Source organism: Rattus norvegicus, chromosome 1 (assembly GCF_036323735.1).
Source record: "Rattus norvegicus strain BN/NHsdMcwi chromosome 1, GRCr8, whole genome shotgun sequence".
Classification (NCBI taxonomy): Eukaryota; Metazoa; Chordata; class Mammalia; order Rodentia; family Muridae; genus Rattus; species Rattus norvegicus.
In genome coordinates, this window is record NC_086019.1 from 247,991,486 (window position 1) to 248,013,558 (window position 22,073).

At 38.2% G+C, this 22,073-nt stretch overlaps 1 protein-coding gene across 3 annotated transcripts in view; it reads left to right on the forward strand.

The window, feature by feature from the left end:
• Positions 1 to 22,073, forward strand: part of Cyp2c7 (cytochrome P450, family 2, subfamily c, polypeptide 7) — a 56,099-nt gene that overhangs the window by 25,191 nt on the left and 8,835 nt on the right. For 2 of the 3 annotated variants that reach the window (NM_017158.2, XM_039105249.2), the window contains 1 exon segment: positions 8,633 to 8,774. In NM_017158.2, coding sequence (NP_058854.1) covers positions 8,633 to 8,774 — 142 coding nt within the window. 3 annotated transcript variants of the gene reach the window in all.

A 22,073-nucleotide genomic window follows, 5' to 3' on the forward strand; every position in this document is an offset into this window, starting at 1 on the left:
GGTATGTTGTGCCTTCATTTTTATTAAATTCTAAGAAGTCTTTAATTTCTTTCTTTATCTCTTCCTTGACCATGTTATCATTGACTAGAGAGTTGTTCAACTGCCACGTACATGTGGGCTTTCTCTTGTCTTGTTGTTATTGAAGACCAGCCTTAGTCCATGGTGATCTCATAGGATGCATGGGATTATTTCTACCTTCTTGTATTTGTTAAAGACTGTTTTGTGGCCAATTATATGGTCAATTTTGGAGAAGGTACCATGATATGCTGAGAAAGTGGTATATCCGTTTTTTTTTTTTAGGATGAAATGTTCTATAAATATCTGTTAATTCCATTTGGTTAATAACTTCTGTTAGTTTCTCTGTGTCACTGTTTAATTCTGTTTCCATGATTCCTCCATTGATGAGAGTGGTGTGTTGAAATCTTCTAGTATTATTGTGTGAAGCATAATGTGTGATTTCTTTTATGGATGTAGGTAATCTTGAATTTGGAGCATAAATATATAGGATTGAGAGTTCATCTTGGTGGATTTTTCCATTGAGGAATCTGAAGTGTCCTTCCTTAACTTTTTTGATATCTCTTGTTTGAAAGTTGATTTTATTTGATATTAGAATGGCTATTCCAGCCTATTTCTTCAAACAATTTTTATTGGAATTTTACCTCTTACTCTGAGGTATTGTCTGTCTTTGACTCTGAGATGTATTTCTTTTATGTAGCAAAATGCTGTGTCTTGTCTGTTAGTCTATATCTTTTTGTTGGGGAATTGAGTCCATTGATGTTACAAGATATTAAGGAATAGTGATTGTTGCTTCCTGTTATTTTGTTGTTAGAGGAAAAATTATTTTTGTGTGTCTCTCTTATTTCAGTTTCATTGCAAGATTAATTTCTTATATTTTCTAGGGTGCAGTTTTCCTCCTTGTATTGGGGTTTTATGTCTATTATCTTTTTGTAGGGCTGGATTTATAGAAAGATATTGTGTAAATCTATTTTTGTCATGGAATGCTTTTGTTTTTCCACCTACATTAATTGAGAGTTTTGCTGGATATATTAGCCTAGCATGGCATCTTTGTTTTCTTATGGTCTGTATGACATCTGCCTAGGATTTTCTTGCTTTCATAGCCTCTGGCGAGAAGTCTGAAATAATTCTTATAGGTTTGCCTCTATATGTTACTTGACCTTTTTCCCCTACTCCTTTTAATATTATTTCTTTGCTTTGTGCATTTTGTGTTTAAATATTATGTGATGGGAGAAATTTCTCTTTTGTTTCAATCTATTTGGAGTTCTGTAGGCTTCTGGTATTTTTATTGGCATCTCATTCTTTAGGTTAGGGATGTTTTCTTCTATAATTTTGATGAAGATATTTACTGTCCCTTTAATTTGGGAGTCTTCACTCTCTTCTATACCTATTATTCTTAGGTTTGATGCTTTCATTGTGTCCTGGATTTCCTGGATGTTTTGGGATAGGAACATTTTGCATTTTACATTATCTTTGATTTTCTTGCCAATGTTTTCTATAGTATTTTCTGCCCCTGAGATTCTCTCCTTTCTCTCTTGTATTCTATTGGTGATGCTTGCACCTATGACTCCTGATCTCTTCCCTAGATTTTCTATCTCCAGTGATGTCTCCCTTTGTGCTTTTTTATTGTTCTTATTTCCATTTTTTTAACCCTGGATGGTTTGTTCAATTCCTTCACCCGTTTGGTTGTGCTTTCCTGAAATTCTTTAAGGTATTTTTGTGTTTCCTCTTTAATTCCTTCTACTTATTATTCGTCTTGCCCTGCATTTCTTTAAGGGCATTCTTTATGTCCTTCTTAAAGTTCTTTATTATCATCATAAAATTTAGTTTTAAATCTAAGTCTTGCTTTTCTGGTATGGTTGGATATCCACAACTTGCTTTGTTTGGAGTACTGTGTTCTGAAGATGCCTGGTAGTCTTAGATTCTGTTGCTTAATCTCCTTTGCTTGCCTCTCACCATCATTTTGTCCCTGGTGTTAGCTTGACTTGCTGTCTCTGACAGTGGCTTGACCTCCCTGTTGGCCTGTGTGTCAGCACTCCTGTAGACCTGTTTTCTTTCATCCTGATCTGGGAACATAGAGCTCTGCTCTCCATTGTATAAGTGCTCCTCATGACTGGCTTTCTACTCTCCATGCAGGCAGAATCCAAAAAGGTCCTGCCTCTGACTGCTCCCAGGTTCCTGTGCCCAGTGGGCACAGATGGCACTAGGCAATTTCCTCTTGGGTCAGAAATGTGGGCAGAAAGTAGTTGTTTCCTCTGATTTCTCAGGAGTGTCCACACTTCTGAGGACCCTGCTCTCTTACCTAGGGAATTTGGGTGCAGTGAACTGTGTGAACTGTTAAGTTCAGTTCCTGGCACAGGCAGAAACCTCTGTTCCTGCTGCTGACTGTGCCTATATTCTTGTATCTAGAAGTACCATGCAGTTTCCTCTGAGTCCAGGTATGTGAACAGAAGTGTGCAGAAGTGGAGGTCTGTTCTGAGGTCTCAGTATTATCTGTGCTTCTGGGGTTTCAGTTGTGGCATCGGTTCAGTTCAGTTCTGGGAACAGTCAGAAACTAGAAGTGCACTGTTCCAGAGTACCTCTGCCTTTGTGTGTCCTGAGTTTACCAGGCAGGTTGCTTGGAGCAAAAAGATGGTCTTACCTCTACTCTTCGGTGTTTAGGCAATCTTGGGAACAGGCAGAAACCTGAAGGGTCCTGCCCCTGACTGCTTCTAGGTCCCTTTGCCCGGAGGTCACTGATGGCACTAGGTGATTTCCTCTTGGGTCAGGAATGTGGGCAGAAAGTGGTTGTCTCCTCTGAGTTCTCAGGAGTGTCTACACTCTGAGGGCCCACTTTCGCCCCCACAGGATTTGGGTTCAGGGATCTGTGGGACATGTTCAGTTTTCTAGTGTCCAATATTACTAGTCAACTTTCAGCCTCTGTTATGCTTTTGTAACCTCTCCCATTCCCAGAATTCCAAGAGGCAACTGACACTAAAGGTCATAGTATGAAGCAGTTCTAGAGAATAATAATTCGAAAAGAGTTAGTTGACTAGCCATATGTCATCCATTAAAGGGATAACTTTGCAAAATAAAGCACCTTCTATTTCCTGTCATTTGTTTTAGCTACTGATTATGCAGTTTTGAAGCTGCTTTTCCATTTTTCCAAATGTCCTTTCCAGGGTTCTTAGGTGTTTGATGTGGTCTTTCTGTTGACCTTTCAGTATCCTATCCACAACTGAGATAAAAACCTAGCAGTGATGCTTTTCTTTTCTGTAACATGGATTCTGCTTCCTGAACCTTTTATATGTAGAGACTATCTGATATTCTATAATCTTCTATTCTGGAGTTCCTTGCTGCAGTGTTTTAGTCTGTGCCCACACCTTTGTGAACTTTTGGGTTGTCTCAACTTGGTAATTCAAGATGTAGTATTCAGAAGAGTCTTTTTAAAGTCCAGTTCACAGTCCTATTGTTGCTCAGCATTGTGGATGGCTCTGTACTGCAGGAGATCAAAACCCTGCTGATAGGTCTTTCAGAAATATATGGTAAATGTTTCTCATTCAGGCTTTTCCTACTTGCAGAAGAAAGCAGTGACTTGATAGGCTCTGTTCTTTCCTCTTTTGGGATCAGTGGTCAAGGTTTCCAGAATATCTCCCATGCTTAACTCTGAGATTTATTAGTTTTTTAGTATTCATAGTTTCTTTTTGAAAAAATATAAACAAGTCCATGTCCTTAAGACAAAACATTCTCTGATGTTAACACATTCTTATAGTCCACAGGATGATTTAATTCCAGTTTTTTCTATAACCCCATGTATTTCAGCTGCTGTCCTTTTTTGTATGGCGTATAAACTTTAATTTTCTAGTTCTGCGAGATGAAACATGTCCACCTGCCAGTTTTCATTTGTTTTGGTACTCTTAAAGTTGATTCCAGCAGGAAGTGGAGTTGGGTTATACAAAGGGCCAGTAGAACATTTTATTGTAATTACCTCAGTTTGTTTCCAGGAGATAGAAAAGTTTTTCTTTAAACATTTACTGTTAACTTGAGATTAAATGTGATATTTTGGGGTTACCAATATATTTCCTACTAACAATTGATCAGCGTTTTCATTTCTTTTGTCAAAGTATTTTGCAAGCTTGTATATATGAGATAGAAGATGGTTAATATGATGTATAGTTTCCATTTATGATTGCTTATTGCATTTGCTTAAATAACAAGGATAATTCTGAATTATCTATTAAAATTCATCTGTTTCTATATTTAAAATAACTCGACATATTTAGAATTAGTAATTATATTCAGAGTTTCAGGAAAATCTAATAATTCAATGATAATTACATAACACTCTGATTTTTGAAGGGAATTATATGGGCCTTCTATCAGTTTCTGACTTATAACTAGGCATTCCCAAATTTTTACATCAGAATAGATTATAGGTGGTTAAAGAATTGATGTTCCTTTTCCAAAACACAGAATTCAATTAGTGCTTTTTATAAGCTAAAGATGCTTGCTTTTAAGATATTGTTGTTAATTTCCCCCAAATAGTTTCTATAAGCTCTTTGACAATTTTTAGTGATTACACAAAACATAGAATATTTTTACTTTGTGTACCAAGAAAATCTTTTCTAAAATACTTTCTTATATAATTGAAAACTCAGTCCTTGTTGTGTTCTGTTTGGATAAACTGCAAAGTATATGGTTGTTTTGGATGTTATTTTTCTGTAGTTTCCCAAGGAGTATGTTCCATTTCACCCTTAATTTTAGGGACTGTATTTGGTATCGAGAGAATATTAATATGAGTTCCCCAGCGCTGTACTGAAAGTCATCACTATAAGTCCAGGACTTTGTCAGTCATATAAGGTTTTAACTTTCCTATTTAACCTTCTAGTCCCACACGTGTAAGGTATCACAAGTTTGTTTTATGTGAGGTGACTTTCCAATACCTAGATATTTTTTTGAAGTGGCCATTATGAAACCAAAGGTTTGTGTGAAATAATAGTTACATTGGCTTCTGTATGCAATACATCTTCTATTTCAATATCATTCACTTGTGACTTTATTATTGGACTCTGGTGATTAATAACTGCAAGAATTCATGTTTTCCTGTAATTCCAAACTCTTCTGATCTTTCAACTGGAACAGCTTTATCATTAACATAGAAAAATAATAACAGCTGAGCAATGTCATCATATATGTTAATTGCATATTTTCTTTATTTTTTTTAAACTCCAGAATTTATCCCCCTCCCAGTCCATCCTCAGATTGTTTCACATACCAAATGTCCTCCCCTCCACTCCACAAGGATGTCTTCATTCCCCCACCCCAACATCCTGCTCCTCCCTGGGGCCTCCAATCCTTGAGCGTTAGGTGCACCTTTCCTGACTGAATATGGTCCTGGCAGTCCTCCACTTTACATGTGTTGGGGGCCTCATATCAACTGGTGTATGCTGCCTGGTTGGTGGGCTAGTGTCTGAGAGATCTTGGGGTGTCTAGGATAGTACACTTTCGAACCAATAGCATTTGTATTCTTTTTTTTTTCTGTTCATCCTTGGGCATTTTCTATGGTTTTAGTGGTGTAATAACTTTTCCACATTCTTAATTCCAATTATTGAATTTTAGGTTCTCTACCAACACCTTGATTCTGATTAGATATGATTATGTTTGCCACTGGGATCAATCTTTGTAAAAAGAAAACAAAAAACAGTGAAATCTTATCCTAAGCCTTATATAAATTTTGTAAAAAAGTTAGAAATGTTTTTTATCTGGATTCTCAAATTTGTTCCAAGTTCTTAAAACTTCTAAATAACATAGTTCTGTGATTGCATCTTCAAATTATACCTGTTCTTGTATATTAGCATAATAACCTTCAGTAATATACTGATCCCTCACTACATTATTAATTTCCTTAGTTCTATTGAGTTGTGCCACATTTTTGGCTTCATCTCTTAACCATGACAACCACTGCAATTCAGGGCCAGCATCTAGTACAGCTGTTACCAATCCCATCAGTCTTGGGGTATTCTATTTTGAGTAGCCCAATTATTTAGAGTTTGTTTCACATGGTATGAGTCCACACCATTAGACATCATTGCCTCTTTTGATTTATCTATCTATCTATCTATCTATCTATCTATCTATCTATCTATCTACCTCTATCCATTTATTTTAATAATCCATATTTTATTCCTCTCCCAATCTACCCCATAGAATTCCACATCCCATATCTCCTACCCACCCACCCTTCACTCCCCCTTGCTATGTTTCCACAAGGATGTCCCTACTTCACCCACCCCACCAGACCTTTAAACATCCTGGGGCCTCCAGTCTCTTGAGGGTTTGCCTGCAAAAACTCAGGATTTCCTCATTCTTTTTTTTTTTCTTTTTTTCAGAGCTGGGGACCGAACCCAGGGCCTTGCGTTTACTAAGGATTTCCTCATTCTTAATAGCTGAGTAGTACTTCATTGTGTAAATGAACCACATTTTCTGTATTCATTGTTCTGTCATGAGACATCTGGATTGTTGCCAGTTTCTGGCTATCACAAATAAGGCCACTAAAACAGAGTGGAACATGTGTCCCTATGTCATAGTGGTGCATATTTGGGGTATATTCCAAAGTGGGGTATTTCTGAGTCTTTAGGTCTATTTCCAATTTTTTGAGGAAACACCAAATTGATTTCCAGAGTTGTACCAGTTTGCAATTCCACTAGCAATGGAAGAGTGTTCCTCTTTTTCCACATCCTTGCCAACATGTGTTGTCACCTGAGGTTTTGATCTTAGCCATTCTGACTGGTGTGAGGTGGAATCTCAGGGTTGTTTTGATTTGCATTTCTCTGACCATTAAGGACTTTGAACATTTCTTTAGGTGCTTCTCAGTCATTCGAGATTCCTCTATTTTATATTATCCATTGATGACAGTTGGGTGTTGAAATCACTTACTATTATCATGTGAGGTGCTATGTGTGCTTTGAGCTTAGGTAAGGTTTCTTTTATGAATGTAGGTGCCCTTCCATTTGGAACATAGATATTTAGGATTGAGAGTTCATCTTGGTGGATTTTTTCTTTGATGAATATGAAGTTTCCTTCTTATCTTCTTGAATGACTTTTGGCTGAAAGTCAATTTTATTTGATATTAGAATGAAACTCCTGCTTGTTTCTTTGGGCCATTTGATTGAAAAGGTGTTTTCTAGCCATTTACTCTGAGGTAGTGTCTGTCTTTGTCTCTGAGATGTGTTTCTTGCATGCAGCAACATCCTGGGTCCTACTTACTTGTCCAGTCTGTTAGTCTATGTCTTTTTATTAGGGAATTGAGTCCGTTGATGTTGAGAGATATTAAGGAATAGGGATTGTCACTTCCTGTTATTTTCATTGTTAGAGGTGGAATTATGTTTGTTTATTTTTCTTTTGGTTTCATTGCAAGTAAATTATATACTTGCTTTCTGTACAGTGTAATTTCTCTCCTTGTGTTGGAGTTTTCCATACATTATCCTTTGTAGACCTGGATTTGTAGAAAGATATTGCACAAATTTGGTTTTGTCATGGAATATCTTAATTTCTGCATTTATGTTACTTGAGAGTTTTGCTGGATACAGTAACTTGGGCTGGCATTTGTGTTCTCTTAGGGTCTGTGTTATATCTGTCCAGAATCTTCTGGATTTCATAGTCTCTGGTGAAAAGTCTGGTATAATTTTTGTAGTTCCGCCTTTATATGTCACTTTGACAATTTTTACTGCTTTTAATATTCTCTCTTTGTTTTGTGCATTTGGTGTTTTAACTATTATGTGATTAGAAGAAATTCTCTTCTGGTCTAATCTATTTGGAGTTGTGTAGGCTTCTTGTATATTTATGGGCATATCTTTCTTTAGGTTAGGAAAATTTTCCTCTATTATTTTGTTGAATATATTTACTGGCCCTTTGAGTTGGGAGTCTTCACTTTCTTCTATACCTACTATCCTTAGGTTTGCTCTTTGCATTGTGTCCTGGATTTCCTGTATGTTTTGGCCTAGGACCTTTTTGTGTTTTACATTATCTTTGACAGTTGTGTCGATATTTTCTATGGTACTTTCTGCCCCTGAAATTCTCTCTTCTATCTCTTGTATTCTGTTGGTGATGCTTGTATCTATGACTCCTTGTATCTTCCTTAGGTATTATAAATACAGAGTTGCCTCCCTTTGTGCTTTCTTTATTGTTTCTATTTCCATTTTCAATTTGTTTACCTGTTTATTTGTGTTTTCCTGTAACTCTCTATCTATTTATACATATATATATATATATATATATATATATATATATATATCATAATCGAAAGGATATGTTTATTTCTCCTCTACTCTATATTCTAGGGTCTTTGTTACCATCACCATAAAACTTTAAAAACTATATAAGGTTTAGTATAAAGTAACCTTGTAAATGAATAAATATATCATGTGAAAAATTATACCCAAAATCTATTCAACTCGGTGAATTTCTATACAGTTGGAATAGCCATTGAACTATGTACTTTCTCTTGAATTTTAAAACTTCAATATCAACTATTCAACTGTACAAATTGTACAAACATTCAAATGTACAACTGTAGATTCACTGTAATAAGTTGTGTTGGTAAGTAATTTACTAGATTTCCGCATCAAATTATTTATAGGCAAACAACATCGAACAATCAGAATATTCACATGAAAATCTGACATGCAGTATCATGGATCTCATTGGTGCAGGGACAGAGACAATGAGCACAACATTGAGATATGCTCTCCTGCTTCTGATGAAGTACCCACATGTCACAGGTATGTCACAGGTAAGGGCACAGGTGGTGAACAAAAGTGGTTCCGTAAGATACTGGAAAGATGATACCAGGATTCAGCATGTTGTTTTAGTTAGAGCAGTCTCAGTTCTTCACTTTTTGCGCTACTGACTATGATGAATAGCATGACTGAGATGAATGGATTCTGGCTGTAGGAAAAGCAATCAACTGCTGGTCGGTATCTGGGTTCCCTGGGTAGAATATATTGCCTGACGGAAACATATCTTTCTTTTTTATTTTATTTTATTATTTTTACACTTTGGATTTTATTCCCCTCCCAGTACACTCTCTAACTATTCCATATCACAGACTTCATCCCCATACCCCTCATCCCTAATCTCTAGGAGAATGTCTGCCCCTGACACCTCACCCCATCAGACCTCTAAACTCTTTGGAGCCTCCAGTCTCTTTAGAGTTAAGTACATCTTCCCTGACTGAAGCCAGAGTATTCTTCTGTATGTATGTTGAGGGGCTCATATCAGCTGCTGTATCTGCCTAGTTGGTGATCCAGTGTCTGAGAGATCTTGAGGTTCTAGGTTAAATTGAGACTGTTGTTCCTCCTACAGGATTTCCCTCCCCCTCAGATACCTCCAGATTTCTCTAATTCAAGCAAAGGGGTCAGCAGTGTCTATTTCTCAGTTGGGTGCAAATATGTACATTTGACTCATTCAGCTGCTTGGCCTTTCGGAGGGCAGCCACAATGGTCCAATTTTTTGTCAGAGTTCTATACTTTAGTAATGGTATCAGGTCTTGGGGCCTCCACTTGAGATGGGTCCCACTTTGGGACTGTCATTGGCCCTTCTTTTCCTCAGGTTTTTCTCCATTTCCATCCTTACAGTTCTTTCAGACAGGAAGACTAATGGTTTGGGTTTTTGACTGTGAGATAGCAACCTCATCCCTCACTTGATGCCCTGCCTTTCTGCTGGAGGTGGGCTCTACAAGTTCCCTCTCCCCACTGTAGGGCATTTCATCTAGTTCTCCCAATTTGAGTCCTGAGAGTTTCTCACCTCCCAGGTCTCTGATACATTCTATAGGGTACACCCAACCTCCAACATCCCGAGGTTGCCTGTTTCCATTCTTTCTGCTGGCCCTAAGGGCTTCAATTCCCCACCCAATACCAGATCATGTTACCTTCTCCAGCCATCCCATTCCCTTTGTCTCCCAGTACCCTCCTACCCTTCCCCCTTATGGTTGCTTTCTTCAACCTATCAAGTAGTACAGAGGTGTTGTTACTTGGGACTTTTAGTTTGTTGACCTTTATGACTTCTGGGGACTGTATCATGGGTAGTTGGTACTTTTTTGGCTAATATCCACTTATTAGTAAGTACATAACATTCATGTCCTTTTGTAACTAGAAGATACATATTCTTTCATTCTTAAAATTCTTTAAATTTTCTTTAAAAACTCTGTAAGTCAGCTAAAATCTTATGGTCTCATGTCCTTATTTTGATGAATTTAATTTTAGCATAGAAAAAAAGAGAACTTACTTCACTGAAGCATAACCTGAAAGTCAAGAACTTATTATGATTGAGATAATGTACCCACTGACAAGAAATCAAAATATTTAGATTATCTAGTGACGTGTTTCTATTCATGCAGAATATTTAGATAATCACACCACACTGTTAGTCCACTTACTTAACCTTCTGTTGAACAATGGTGTTTTTCACCTCTACCAATGATGTTTTCTTTTACAGTGTACTTTAAATCAGATCGAGTGCTTCACCATAAATGAAACACACCTTCACTTCTTTGCCTAACATTTCCTACTTTAAAAAGTACAAATTTAATATTTTTAATGTATGAGAAGATAACAATAAGGCTTCTCAAATTTACTAAAACAAAATATGATGTTTAAGAAAAAAAGAACAAGATTATATTGAAATTTAAATGTTATAAGGACACACATGCATTAATCAAAACATGTTAAGGATGTATATCTACAAACCAGAAAAGACTAGTACTGTTCAACAGTCATAAAAGTTTAAATAGAAAACAAGGTTATACAGACCATGCTCATCTTGCTAAAAATGCCTTCCTACTCGAATCATCAGAGGACTTACCTTCCAGATTCACTGAATTCTTAAATAAGGGTATAGGGTTGTCTAAGAGGTCTTTTTCCTGAGACATCAGTTGTTAACAGGGAATGAGCAATGAATAGGTATGAAAGGGGAGACGGGCAACATTTGATTCCTGAATTCTCCTTCTATCTGTGCCTCTTCCCTGATTTGTTCCATGAATGTAAGCTTTAGGCTCAATCCTCTAGACACAGAGTGTTAATACTGTTCCATATTTTACTATCCTAGTAGAAAAGACTTTCCAAGTATTCATCAGAATGGATTAAAAACATCCACCAAAGACACAGGTTCATAGTTTCATGAGTCTTCTCTTTATGTGGACTCATGAATAGAAGGGTGAAACCCTTCAGGGAGATCCCTGAGTCAAATGTAAACTATTCTCTTAGAGACTACATCAGAATTTTCAAGAGAAATGGATTTCTGGTAAGTTTATAAATTAAAATCCAAATGAGACCTCTGTTTGCTTCCCCCATTTTTCAGGTCTACTTGAATCTGTGAGATTGTTTTTTATTCTATGATCTAAAGCAAAGTCACAGGAATTCATGGAGTCCAGGAGTCTGAATAACTAATCAAAGAGAATGAGGGTTTCAATGAGGTTCCTGGGTCCCAGGTTTGCTAAGTCCCAAAGTCAGTATTTATATTATTGGTGCTGCAGGTGTGAATGAAAAAGGAGATGAAAGGAAACATTCTGTAGCCTAAAGCTCCCATTATCGAGTATAATTACCAGCATCTTAAAAAAAATCTATCTCAATATTAAGTATAATTCTTTATCAAGGAATGCAAATTTACAAATAAAAATGTATCCAATTATCAAAATGTGCTAATGAAAGGTAATCACAATTTATTTTCATGACAATGAAAAGTCTTTATTATCATGAATAATATTTTGTGATTAAAATTAATCTAACAATGAATATTGGTTTAACAAAGAATTATAATTTAATCTGCTTTTTTTTCTGTTAATTGAAAATTATTTTTTCTCACCTACTATATCATAATTATGGTTTCTCCTCCTTCTTCTCAACCCTATTTTTCCTCACCTTCCACAACCTGCAGATCTACTTCCTTTCTGCCTCTAATTAGAATACAATCAGGCAGCTAAGAGCCAGGACAGTTTCACAGCCCTCACACACAAACTTGCCCTCAGACAACTGGTCCATCAGTAGCACTATCCCTTCTAAATCCTTAGCCGACAGGTGAGACTCTACTACCTTCCGCATTGTCTATCCAAGGAGAGATCCAACAGAATGCACAGTGCTGAGGAGCCACAGTGCAGTCTGGGAATGGACCCTTCTAGTCTCCATCTGTGCCAGAGCTGGGTTTTTCCCCACAGCATTATGGACAATAAAACTGTACACAGAGAGCTGGTCTGCAAGGAGCACTCTCCCTACTAAACCCACAGCCCACAGGAGATATCACACTTTCTCCCCACTGACTATCTAAGGAAACATATACTGGGAGCACATGGGCACAGAAGATGTAGCACAGCCTAGGACAGGACCCTTCCAGTCTCCATCTAAGCCCAGAGCAGGGGTTGCCCCATAGCTCTCTGACCCAAAACATGCCCACAGACAGCTGGTCTTTCAGGAACTCTCTCACTCCAAAGATCACAGGCTCAAAGGCTCACAGATCCACAGGACAGAGAAGCTCCAGTCAAGGACGGCAAGACCAACTAACATAAGAGATAACCAGATAGCGAGAGGCAAGCACAGGAATCTTAGCAACAGAAATTTCTAAAGCTCAAAACATTTATTACACTGCACACGATAATAGTAGGAGACTTCAACATACCACTTTCATCAATGGACAGATCATGGAAACAGAAAATAAATGTAGACACAGTGAAAATAACAGAAACTTGGAACCAAATGGATCTATAGAACATTTCATCCTAAAACAAAAGAATATACCTTCTTCTCAATACTTCATCATACCTTCTCTGAAATTGACTATATATTTGGTCACAAAACAGGCCTTAATAGATACAAGGATATTGACATAATCCCATGCATTCTATCAGGTCACCATGGACTGAGGCTGGTCTTTAATAACAACAAAAACATGAGAAAGCCCACATACACGTGGAAGCTGAATATTGCTCTTCTCAATGACAACATGGTCAAGGAAGAAATAAAGAAATTAAAGTTTTTTTTTAGAATGTAATGAAAATGAAGACACAACATACCCAAACTTATGGGAAACAGTGAAAGCTGTTCTAAGAGGAAAACACATAGCTCTGAGTGCCTGCAAAAAGAAACAGGAGAGAGCATACATCAGCAGCTGGACAACATACCTAAAAGCTCTAGAATAAAAAGAAGCAAATACATCCAAGAAGAGTACAAGGCAAGAAATAATCAAAACCATACAAAGAAAGAGAACTTCAGACCAATTTCCCTCATATATCGATACAAAAATACTCAATAAAATTTTCACAAACTGAATCCAAGAATACATCAAACTGATCATTCACCATGATCATGTAGAAGTCATCCCAGGGATGCAATGATGATTTAGTAGATGGAAATCCATCAACATAATCCACTAGTAAAGAAACTTAAAGGAAAGCTGACATGATATCCACAGATGCTGAGAAAGCTTTTGAAAATACTCAATACACAGGAAAACACACTTGGTATGCACTCATTGATAAGTGGATATTAGCCAAAAGGCCCGAATTACCCATGATGCAATCTACAGACCACAGAAAGTTCAAGAAGAAGGATGATCAAAGTGCAGATATTCACACTCCTTCTTAAAAGGGGAAAAATATTCATAGGAGAGGATATGGAATTATAGTTTAGAGCAGTGACTCAAGGAATGGCCAATCAGAGTCTGACACACATGTGGCCCTTATATATACAGCCACCGAAACTAGATAAGATTGATGAAGCTAAAAAATGCATGCTGAAAGGGACTGTATATAGTTCTCTCCTGAGAGACATATCCAGAGCACGTCCAATACAGAGGTCAATGCTAGCTGCAGACCACCGAACTGAGAATAGGACCCCCTTGGTGGGGGGATTAGAGGAAGTATTAAAACAGTTGAAGGAGTTTGCAACCCCATAAAAACAACAATGCCAACCAGCTAGAGGTTACGTGAACTAAACCACTACCAAAAGACTACACATGGACTGACCCAGGGCTCCAACTGTATATGTAGCAGAGGATAGCCTTGTTGGGGCCCAGTGGAAGGGAAAGCCCTTGTGCAGGGGAATACCCATATGGGGGAGAGGTAGAGGAGGGAATGGGGGCTTATGGACAGTAAACCCGGAAAGGGACTAACATTTGAAATGTAAGTAAAGAAATATATAATAAAAAATTCAAAAAAAGAAAAGTAAAGAAATATATAATAAAAAATTTTAAAAAAAGGAAAAATAGTAGCTTATTTGAATTTCCTGGTTTGGATTATATAGTGATACTTTTATTTTTTTATTTTCTTTCCATTTTTGATGTATTTATTCTTTGACCATCTCACACATACATATAATGAATTCCCATTGTTCTCTCCTCCATTATCCTTTGTCACATCACCACTCACCCCACTGAAAACCCTTCTACCCAGAACGCTCCCCAAAAAGCCACTACTTTAATGTCTTCTTTGTCTATTCAACCCACACATTTCTTTCTCTTTTTTTTAAACATTTTTTGATATTCCTTTATGTACATTTCAAATGTTATTCCCTTTCCTGGTTTCCAGTCCATAAGCCACCTATCCCCTACCCTCCCCTTCTTCTATCAGTGTGCTCCCTTCCATATCCAGCCCCCCCCCCTTTTCCTCCCTCTAGATATCCCCTTACACTGGGGGTCCAACCTTGGCAAGATCAAGGGATTCTCTTTCCACTGGTGGCCAAAAAGGCCAAGCTCTGCTACATATGCAGCTGGAGCCATAGGTCAGTCCATGTAGTCTTTGGGAGTGGTTTAGTCCCTGGAAACTCGGGTTGGTTTGCATTGTTGTTCTTTTTTTTTTTTTATTAACTTGAGTATTTCTTATTTACATTTCGAGTGTTATTCCCTTTCCCGGTTTCTAGGCCAACATCCCCCAACCCCTCCCCTTCCCCTTCTTTATGGGTGTTCTCCTCCCCATCCTCCCCACATTGCAGCCCTCCCCCCAACAATCACGTTCACTGGGGGGTTCAGTTTTAGCAGGACCCAAGGCTTCCCCTTCCACTGGTGATCTTAGTAGGATATTCATTGCTACCTAGGAGGTCAGAGTCCAGTGTCAGTACATGTATAGTCTTTAGGTAGTGGCTTAGTCCCTGGAAGCTCTAGTTACTTGGCATTGTTGTTCATATGGGGTCTCGAGCCCCTTCAAGCTCTTCCAGTTCTTTCTCTGTTTCCTTCAATGCGGGTCCTGTTTTCAGTTCAGTGGTTTGCTGCTAGCATTCGCCTCTGTATTTGCTGTATTCTGGCTGGGTCTCTCAGGAGAGATCTACATCCAGCTGCTGTCTGCCTGCACTTCTTTGCTTCATCCATCTTGTCTAATTGGGTGGCTCTATATGTATGGGCCACATTTGGGGCAGGCTCTGAATGGGTGTTCCTTCTGTGTCTGTTTTAATCTTTGCCTCTCTATTCCCTGCCAAGGGTATTCTTGTTCCTCTTTTAAAGAAGGAGTGAAGCATTCACATTTTGATCATCCGTCTTGAGTTTTATGTGTTCTAGGCATCTAGGGTAATTCAAGCATTTGGGCTAATAGCCACTTATCAATGAATACATACCATGTGTGTTTTTCTGTGATTGGGTTACCTCACTCAGGATGATATTTTCCAGTTCCAACCATTTGCCTACGAATTTCATAAACTCGTTGTTTTTGATAGCTGAGTAATATTCCATTGTGTAGATGTACCACATTTTCTGTATCCATTCCTCTGCTGAAGGGCATCTGGGTTCTTTCCAGCTTCTGACTATTATAAATAAGGCTGCTATGAACATAGTGGAGCATGTTTCTTTGTTATATGTTGGGGCATCTTTTGGGTATATGCCCAGGAGAGGCATAGCTGGGTCCTCAGGTAGTTCAATGTCCAATTTTCTGAGGAACCTCCAGACTGGTTTCCAGAATGGTTGTACCGGTCTGCAATCCTACCAACAATGGGGGATTCCTCTTTCTGCACATCCTCGCCAGGATTTGCTGTCACCTGAGTTTTTGTGCTTAGCCATTCTCACTGGTGTGAGGGGAAATCTCAGTGTTGTTTTGATTTGCATTTTCCTTATGACTAAAGATGTTGAACATTTCTTTACGTTTTTCTCAGCCATTCAGCATTCCTCAGCTGTGAATTCTTGTTTAGCTCTGAACCCCATTTTTTAATAAGGGTATTTTTCTCCCTGCGTTCTAACTTCTTGAGTTCTTTGTATATTTTGGATATAAGACCTCTATCTCTTGTAGGATTGCTAAAGATTTTTACGCAATCTGTAGGTTGCTGTTTTGTTCTAACCACAGTGTCCTTTGCCTTACAGAAGCTTTACAGTTTCATGAGATCCCATTTGTCGATTCTTTATCTTAGAGCATAAGCCATTGGTGTTTTGTTCAGGAATTTTTTTTCCAGTGCCCATGTGTTTGAGATGCTGCCCTAGTTTTTCTTCTATTAGTTTGAGTGTATCTGGTTTGATGTGGATGTCCTTCATCCACTTGGACTCAGGCTTTGTACAGGGTGAAAAGCATGGATCGATCTGCATTCTTCTACATGTTGACCTCCAGTTGAACCAGCACCATTTGCTGAAAATGCTATCGTTTTTCCATTTGATGGTTTTGGCTCCTTTGTCAAAAATCAAGTGACCATAGGTGTGTGGGTTCATTTCTGGGTCTTCAATTCTGTTCCATTGGTCTATCTGTCTGTCTCCGTACCAATACCATGCAGTTTTTTATCACTATTTCTCTGTAATACTGCTTGAGTTCAGCGATAGTGATTCCCCCTGAAGTCTTTTATTGTTGAGGATAGTTTTAGCTATCCTGGGTTTTTTTGTTATTCCAGATGAATTTGCAAATTTTTCTGTCTAACTCTTGGAAGAAATGGATTGGTATTTTGATGGGGATTGCATTGAATCTGTAGATTGCTTTTGGTAAAATGGCCATTTTTACTAAATTAATCCTGCCAATCCATGAGCATGGGAGATCTTTGCATCTTCTGAGTCTTCCTCAATTTCTTTCTACAGAGTCTTGAAGTTCTTATTGTACAGATCTTTTACTTGCTTGGTTAATGTCACACCAAGGTACTTTATATTATTTGGGTATATTATGAAGGGTGTCATTTCCCTAATTTCTTTCTCGGCTTGTTTCTCTTTTGTGTAGAAGAAAGCTACTGATTTATTTGGGTTAATTTTATACCCAGCCACTTTGCTGAAGTTGTTTATCAGCTGTAGTAGTTCTCTGGTAGAACTTTTGGGATCACTTAAATATACTATCAACATCTGCAAATAGTGATATTTTGACTTCTTCTTTTCCGATCTGTATCCCCTTGATCTACTTTTGTTGTCTGATTGCTCTGGCTAGAACTTCAAGAACTATATTGATTAAGTAGGGAGAGAATGGGCAGCCTTGTCTAGTCCCTGATTTTAGTGGGATTGCTTCAAGTTTCTCTCCATTTAGTTTAACGTTAGCAACTGGTTTGCTGAATATGGCTTTTACTGTTTAGGTATGGGCCTTTAATTCCTATTCTTTCCAGGACTTTAATCATGAAGGGGTGTTGAATTTTGTCAAATGCTTTCTCAGCATCTAATGAAATGATCATGTGGTTTTGTTCTTTCAGTTTGTTTATATAATGGATCACGTTGATGGTTTTCCCTATATTAAACCATCCCTGCATGCCTAGGATGAAGCCTACTTGATCATGGTGGATGATTGTTTTAATGTTCTCTTGGATTCAGTTTCCAGAATTTTTTTTTATTTATAATACATTTTATTTATTTATTTTTTTTATTAACTTGAGTATTTCTTATATACATTTCGAGTGTTATTCCCTTTCCCGGTTTCCGGGCAAACATCCCCCTCCCCCCTCCCCTTCCTTATGGGTGTTCCCCTCCCAACCCTCCCCCCATTGCCGCCCTCCCCCCATAGACTAGTTCACTGGGGATTCACTCTTAGCAGGACCCAGGGTTTCACCTTCCACTGGTGCTCTTACTAGGATATTCATTGCTACCTATGGGGTCAGAGTCCAGGGTCAGTCCATGTATAGTCTTTAGGTAGTGGCTTAGTCCCTGGAAGCTCTGGTTGCTTGGCATTGTTGTACTTTTGGGGTCTCGAGCCCCTTCAAGCTCTTCCAGTTCTTTCTCTGATTCCTTCAATAGGGGACCTATTCTCAGTTCAGTGGTTTGCTGCTGGCATTCGCCTCTATATTTGCTGTATTCTGGCTGTGTCTCTCAGGAGCGATCTACATCCGGCTCCTGTCGGTCTGCACTTCTTTGCTTCATCCATCTTGTCTAGTTGGGTGGCTGTATATGTATGGGCCACATGTGGGGCAGGCTCTGAATGGGTGTTCCTTCAGTCTCTGTTTTAATCTTTGCCTCTCCCTTCCCTGCCAAGGGTATTCTTTTTCCTCATTTAAAGAAGGAGTGAAGCATTCACATTTTGATCATCCGTCTTGAGTTTCGTTTGTTCTAGGGATCTAGGGTAATTCAAGCATTTGGGCTAATAGCCATTTATCAATGAGTGCATACCATGTATGTCTTTCTGTGATTGGGTTAGCTCACTCAGGATGATATTTTCCAGTTCCAACCATTTGCCTACGAATTTCATAAACTCGTTGTTTTTGATAGCTGAGTAATATTCCATTGTGTAGATGTACCACATTTTCTGTATCCATTCCTCTGTTGAAGGGCATCTGGGTTCTTTCCATTTTCTGGCTATTATAAATAAGGCTGCGATGAACATAGTGGAGCACGTGTCTCTTTTATATGTTGAGGCATCTTTTGGGTATATGCCCAAGAGAGGTATAGCTGGATCCTCAGGCAGTTCAATGTCCAATTTTCTGAGGAACCTCCAGACTGATTTCCAGAATGGTTTTACCAGTCTGCAATCCCACCAACAATGGAGGAGTGTTCCTCTTTCTCCACATCCTCGCCAGCATCTGCTGTCACCTGAGTTTTTGATCTTAGGCAATCGCACTGGTGTGAGGTGAAATCTCAGGGTTGTTTTGATTTGCATTTCCCTTATGACTAAAGATGTTGAACATTTCTTTAGGTGTTTCTCAGCCATTCGGCATTCCTCAGCTGTGAATTATTTGTTTAGCTCTGAACCCCATTTTTTAATAGGGTTATTTGATTCCCTGCGGTCTAACTTCTTGAGTTCTTTGTATATTTTGGATATAAGGCCTCTATCTGTTGTAGGATTGGTAAAGATCTTTTCCCAATCTGTTGGTTGCTGTTTTGTCCTAACCACAGTGTCCTTTGCCTTACAGAAGCTTTGCAGTTTTATGAGATCCCATTTGTTGATTCTTGATCTTAGAGCATAAGCCATTGGTGTTTTGTTCAGGAAATTTTTTCCAGTGCCCATGTGTTCCAGATGCTTCCCTAGTTTTTCTTCTATTAGTTTGAGTGTGTCTGGTTTGATGTGGAGGTCCTTGATCCACTTGGACTTAAGCTTTGTACAGGGTGATAAGCATGGATCGATCTGCATTCTTCTACATGTTGCCCTCCAGTTGAACCAGCACCATTTTCTGAAAATGCTATCTTTTTTCCATTGGATGGTTTTGGCTCCTTTGTCAAAAATCAAGTGACCATAGGTGTGTGGGTTCATTTCTGGGTCTTCAATTCTATTCCATTGGTCTATCTGTCTGTCTCTGTACCAATACCATGCAGTTTTTATCACTATTGCTCTGTAATACTGCTTGAGTTCAGGGATAGTGATTCCCCCTGAAGTCCTTTTATTGTTGAGGATAGCTTTAGCTATCCTGGGTTTTTTGTTATTCCAGATGAATTTGCAAATTGTTCTGTCTAACTCTTTGAAGAATTGGATTGGTATTTTGATGGGGATTGCATTGAATCTGTAGATTGCTTTTGGTAAAATGGCCATTTTTACTATATTAATCCTGCCAATCCATGAGCATGGGAGATCTTTCCATCTTCTGAGGTCTTCTTCAATTTCTTTCCTCAGTGTCTTGAAGTTCTTATTGTACAGATCTTTTACTTGCTTGGTTAAAGTCACACCGAGGTACTTTATATTATTTGGGTCTATTATGAAGGGTGTCGTTTCCCTAATTTCTTTCTCGGCTTGTTTCTCTTTTGTATAGAGGAAGGCAACTGATTTATTTGAGTTAATTTTATACCCAGCCACTTTGCTGAAGTTGTTTATCAGCTTTAGTAGTTCTCTGGTGGAACTTTTGGGATCACTTAAATATACTATCATGTCATCTGCAAATAGTGATATTTTGACCTCTTCTTTTCCGATCTGTATCCCTTTGATCTCCTTTTGTTGTCTGATTGCTCTGGCTAGAACTTCAAGAACTATATTGAATAAGTAGGGAGAGAGTGGGCAGCCTTGTCTAGTCCCTGATTTTAGTGGGATTGCTTCAAGTTTCTCTCCATTTAGTTTAATGTTAGCAACTGGTTTGCTGTATATGGCTTTTACTATGTTTAGGTATGGGCCTTGAATTCCTATTCTTTCCAGGACTTTTATCATGAAGGGGTGTTGAATTTTGTCAAATGCTTTCTCAGCATCTAATGAAATGATCATGTGGTTCTGTTCTTTCAGTTTCTTTATATAATGGATCACGTTGATGGTTTTCCGTATATTAAACCATCCCTGCATGCCTGGGATGAAGCCTACTTGATCATGGTGGATGATTGTTTTGATGTTCTCTTGGATTCAGTTTCCAGAATTTTATTGAGTATTTTTATGTCGATATCATAAGGGAAATTTGTCTGAAGTTCTCTTTCTTTGTTGAGTCTTTGTGTGGTTTAGGTATAAGAGTAATTGTGGCTTCATAGAAGGAATTCGGTAGTGCTCCATGTGTTTCAATTTTGTGGAATAGTTTGGATATATTGGTATGAGGTCTTCTATGAAGGTCTGATAGAATTCTGCATGAAACCCGTCTGGACCTGGACTCTTTTTGATTGGGAGACCTTTAATGACTGCTTCTATTTCCTTAGGAGTTATGGAGTTGTTTAACTGGTTTATCTGTTCCTGATTTAACTTCAGTACCTGGAATCTGTCTAGGAAATTGTCCATTTCCCCCAGATTTTCAAGTTTTGTTGAATATAGGCTTTTATAGTAAGATCTGATGATTTTTTGAATTTCCTCTGAATCTGTAGTTATGTATCCCTTTTCTTTTCTGATTTTGTTAATTTGGACACACTCTCTGTGTCCTCTCGTTAGTCTGGCTAAGGGTTTATCTATCTCGTTGATTTTCTCAAAGAACCAACTTTTGGTTCTGTTGATTCTTTCTATGGTCCTTTTTGTTTCCACTTGGTTGATTTTGGCTCTGTGTTTGATTATTTCCTGCCTTCTATTCCTCCTGGGTGTATTTGTTTCTTTTTGTTCTAGAGCTTTAGGTGTGCTGTCAAGCTGATGACATATGTTCTTTCCTGTTTCTTTCTGCAGGCACTCAGACCTATGAGTTTTCCTCTTAGCACAGCTTTCATTGTGTCCCATAAGTTTGGGTATGTTGTACCTTCATATTCATTAAATTCTTATGGGGCTGCAAGCCACTTCAGTTTTTTCAATCCTTTCTCTAATTTCTCCAACGGGGGTTCTGTTTTCAGTTCAGTAGTTTGCTGCTAGCATTTGACATGCCCTTGATGTGTGTCTCAGGAGAAATCTATATCTGGTTCCCGTCAACATGCACTTCTTAGCTTCATCAATCTCATCTAGTTTTGGTGGCTGTATATATATGGGCCACATGTGGGGCAGGCTCTGAATGTCCATTCCTTCAGTCTCTGCTCTAAACTTTGATTCTGTACCCCCTACTATGAATATTTTTGTTCCCCTTTTTAAGAAGGAGTGAACGAACTATCTTCATTTTGGTCATCCCTCTTCTTGAGCTTCATGTGGTCCCTGGACTGCATCTTTAGTAATTCGAGCTTCTTGGCGAATATCCACTTATCAATAACTGCATACCATTTGTTTTTTCTGTGATTGAGTAACTTCATTCATGATGATATTTTCTAGTTCGTTCTATTTTCCTATGAATTTCATGAAGTCATTTTTTTTACAGCTGAGTAGTAGGCCATTGTGTAGATGTACCATATTTTTTGAAACCAGTCCTCCAGTGAAAGGC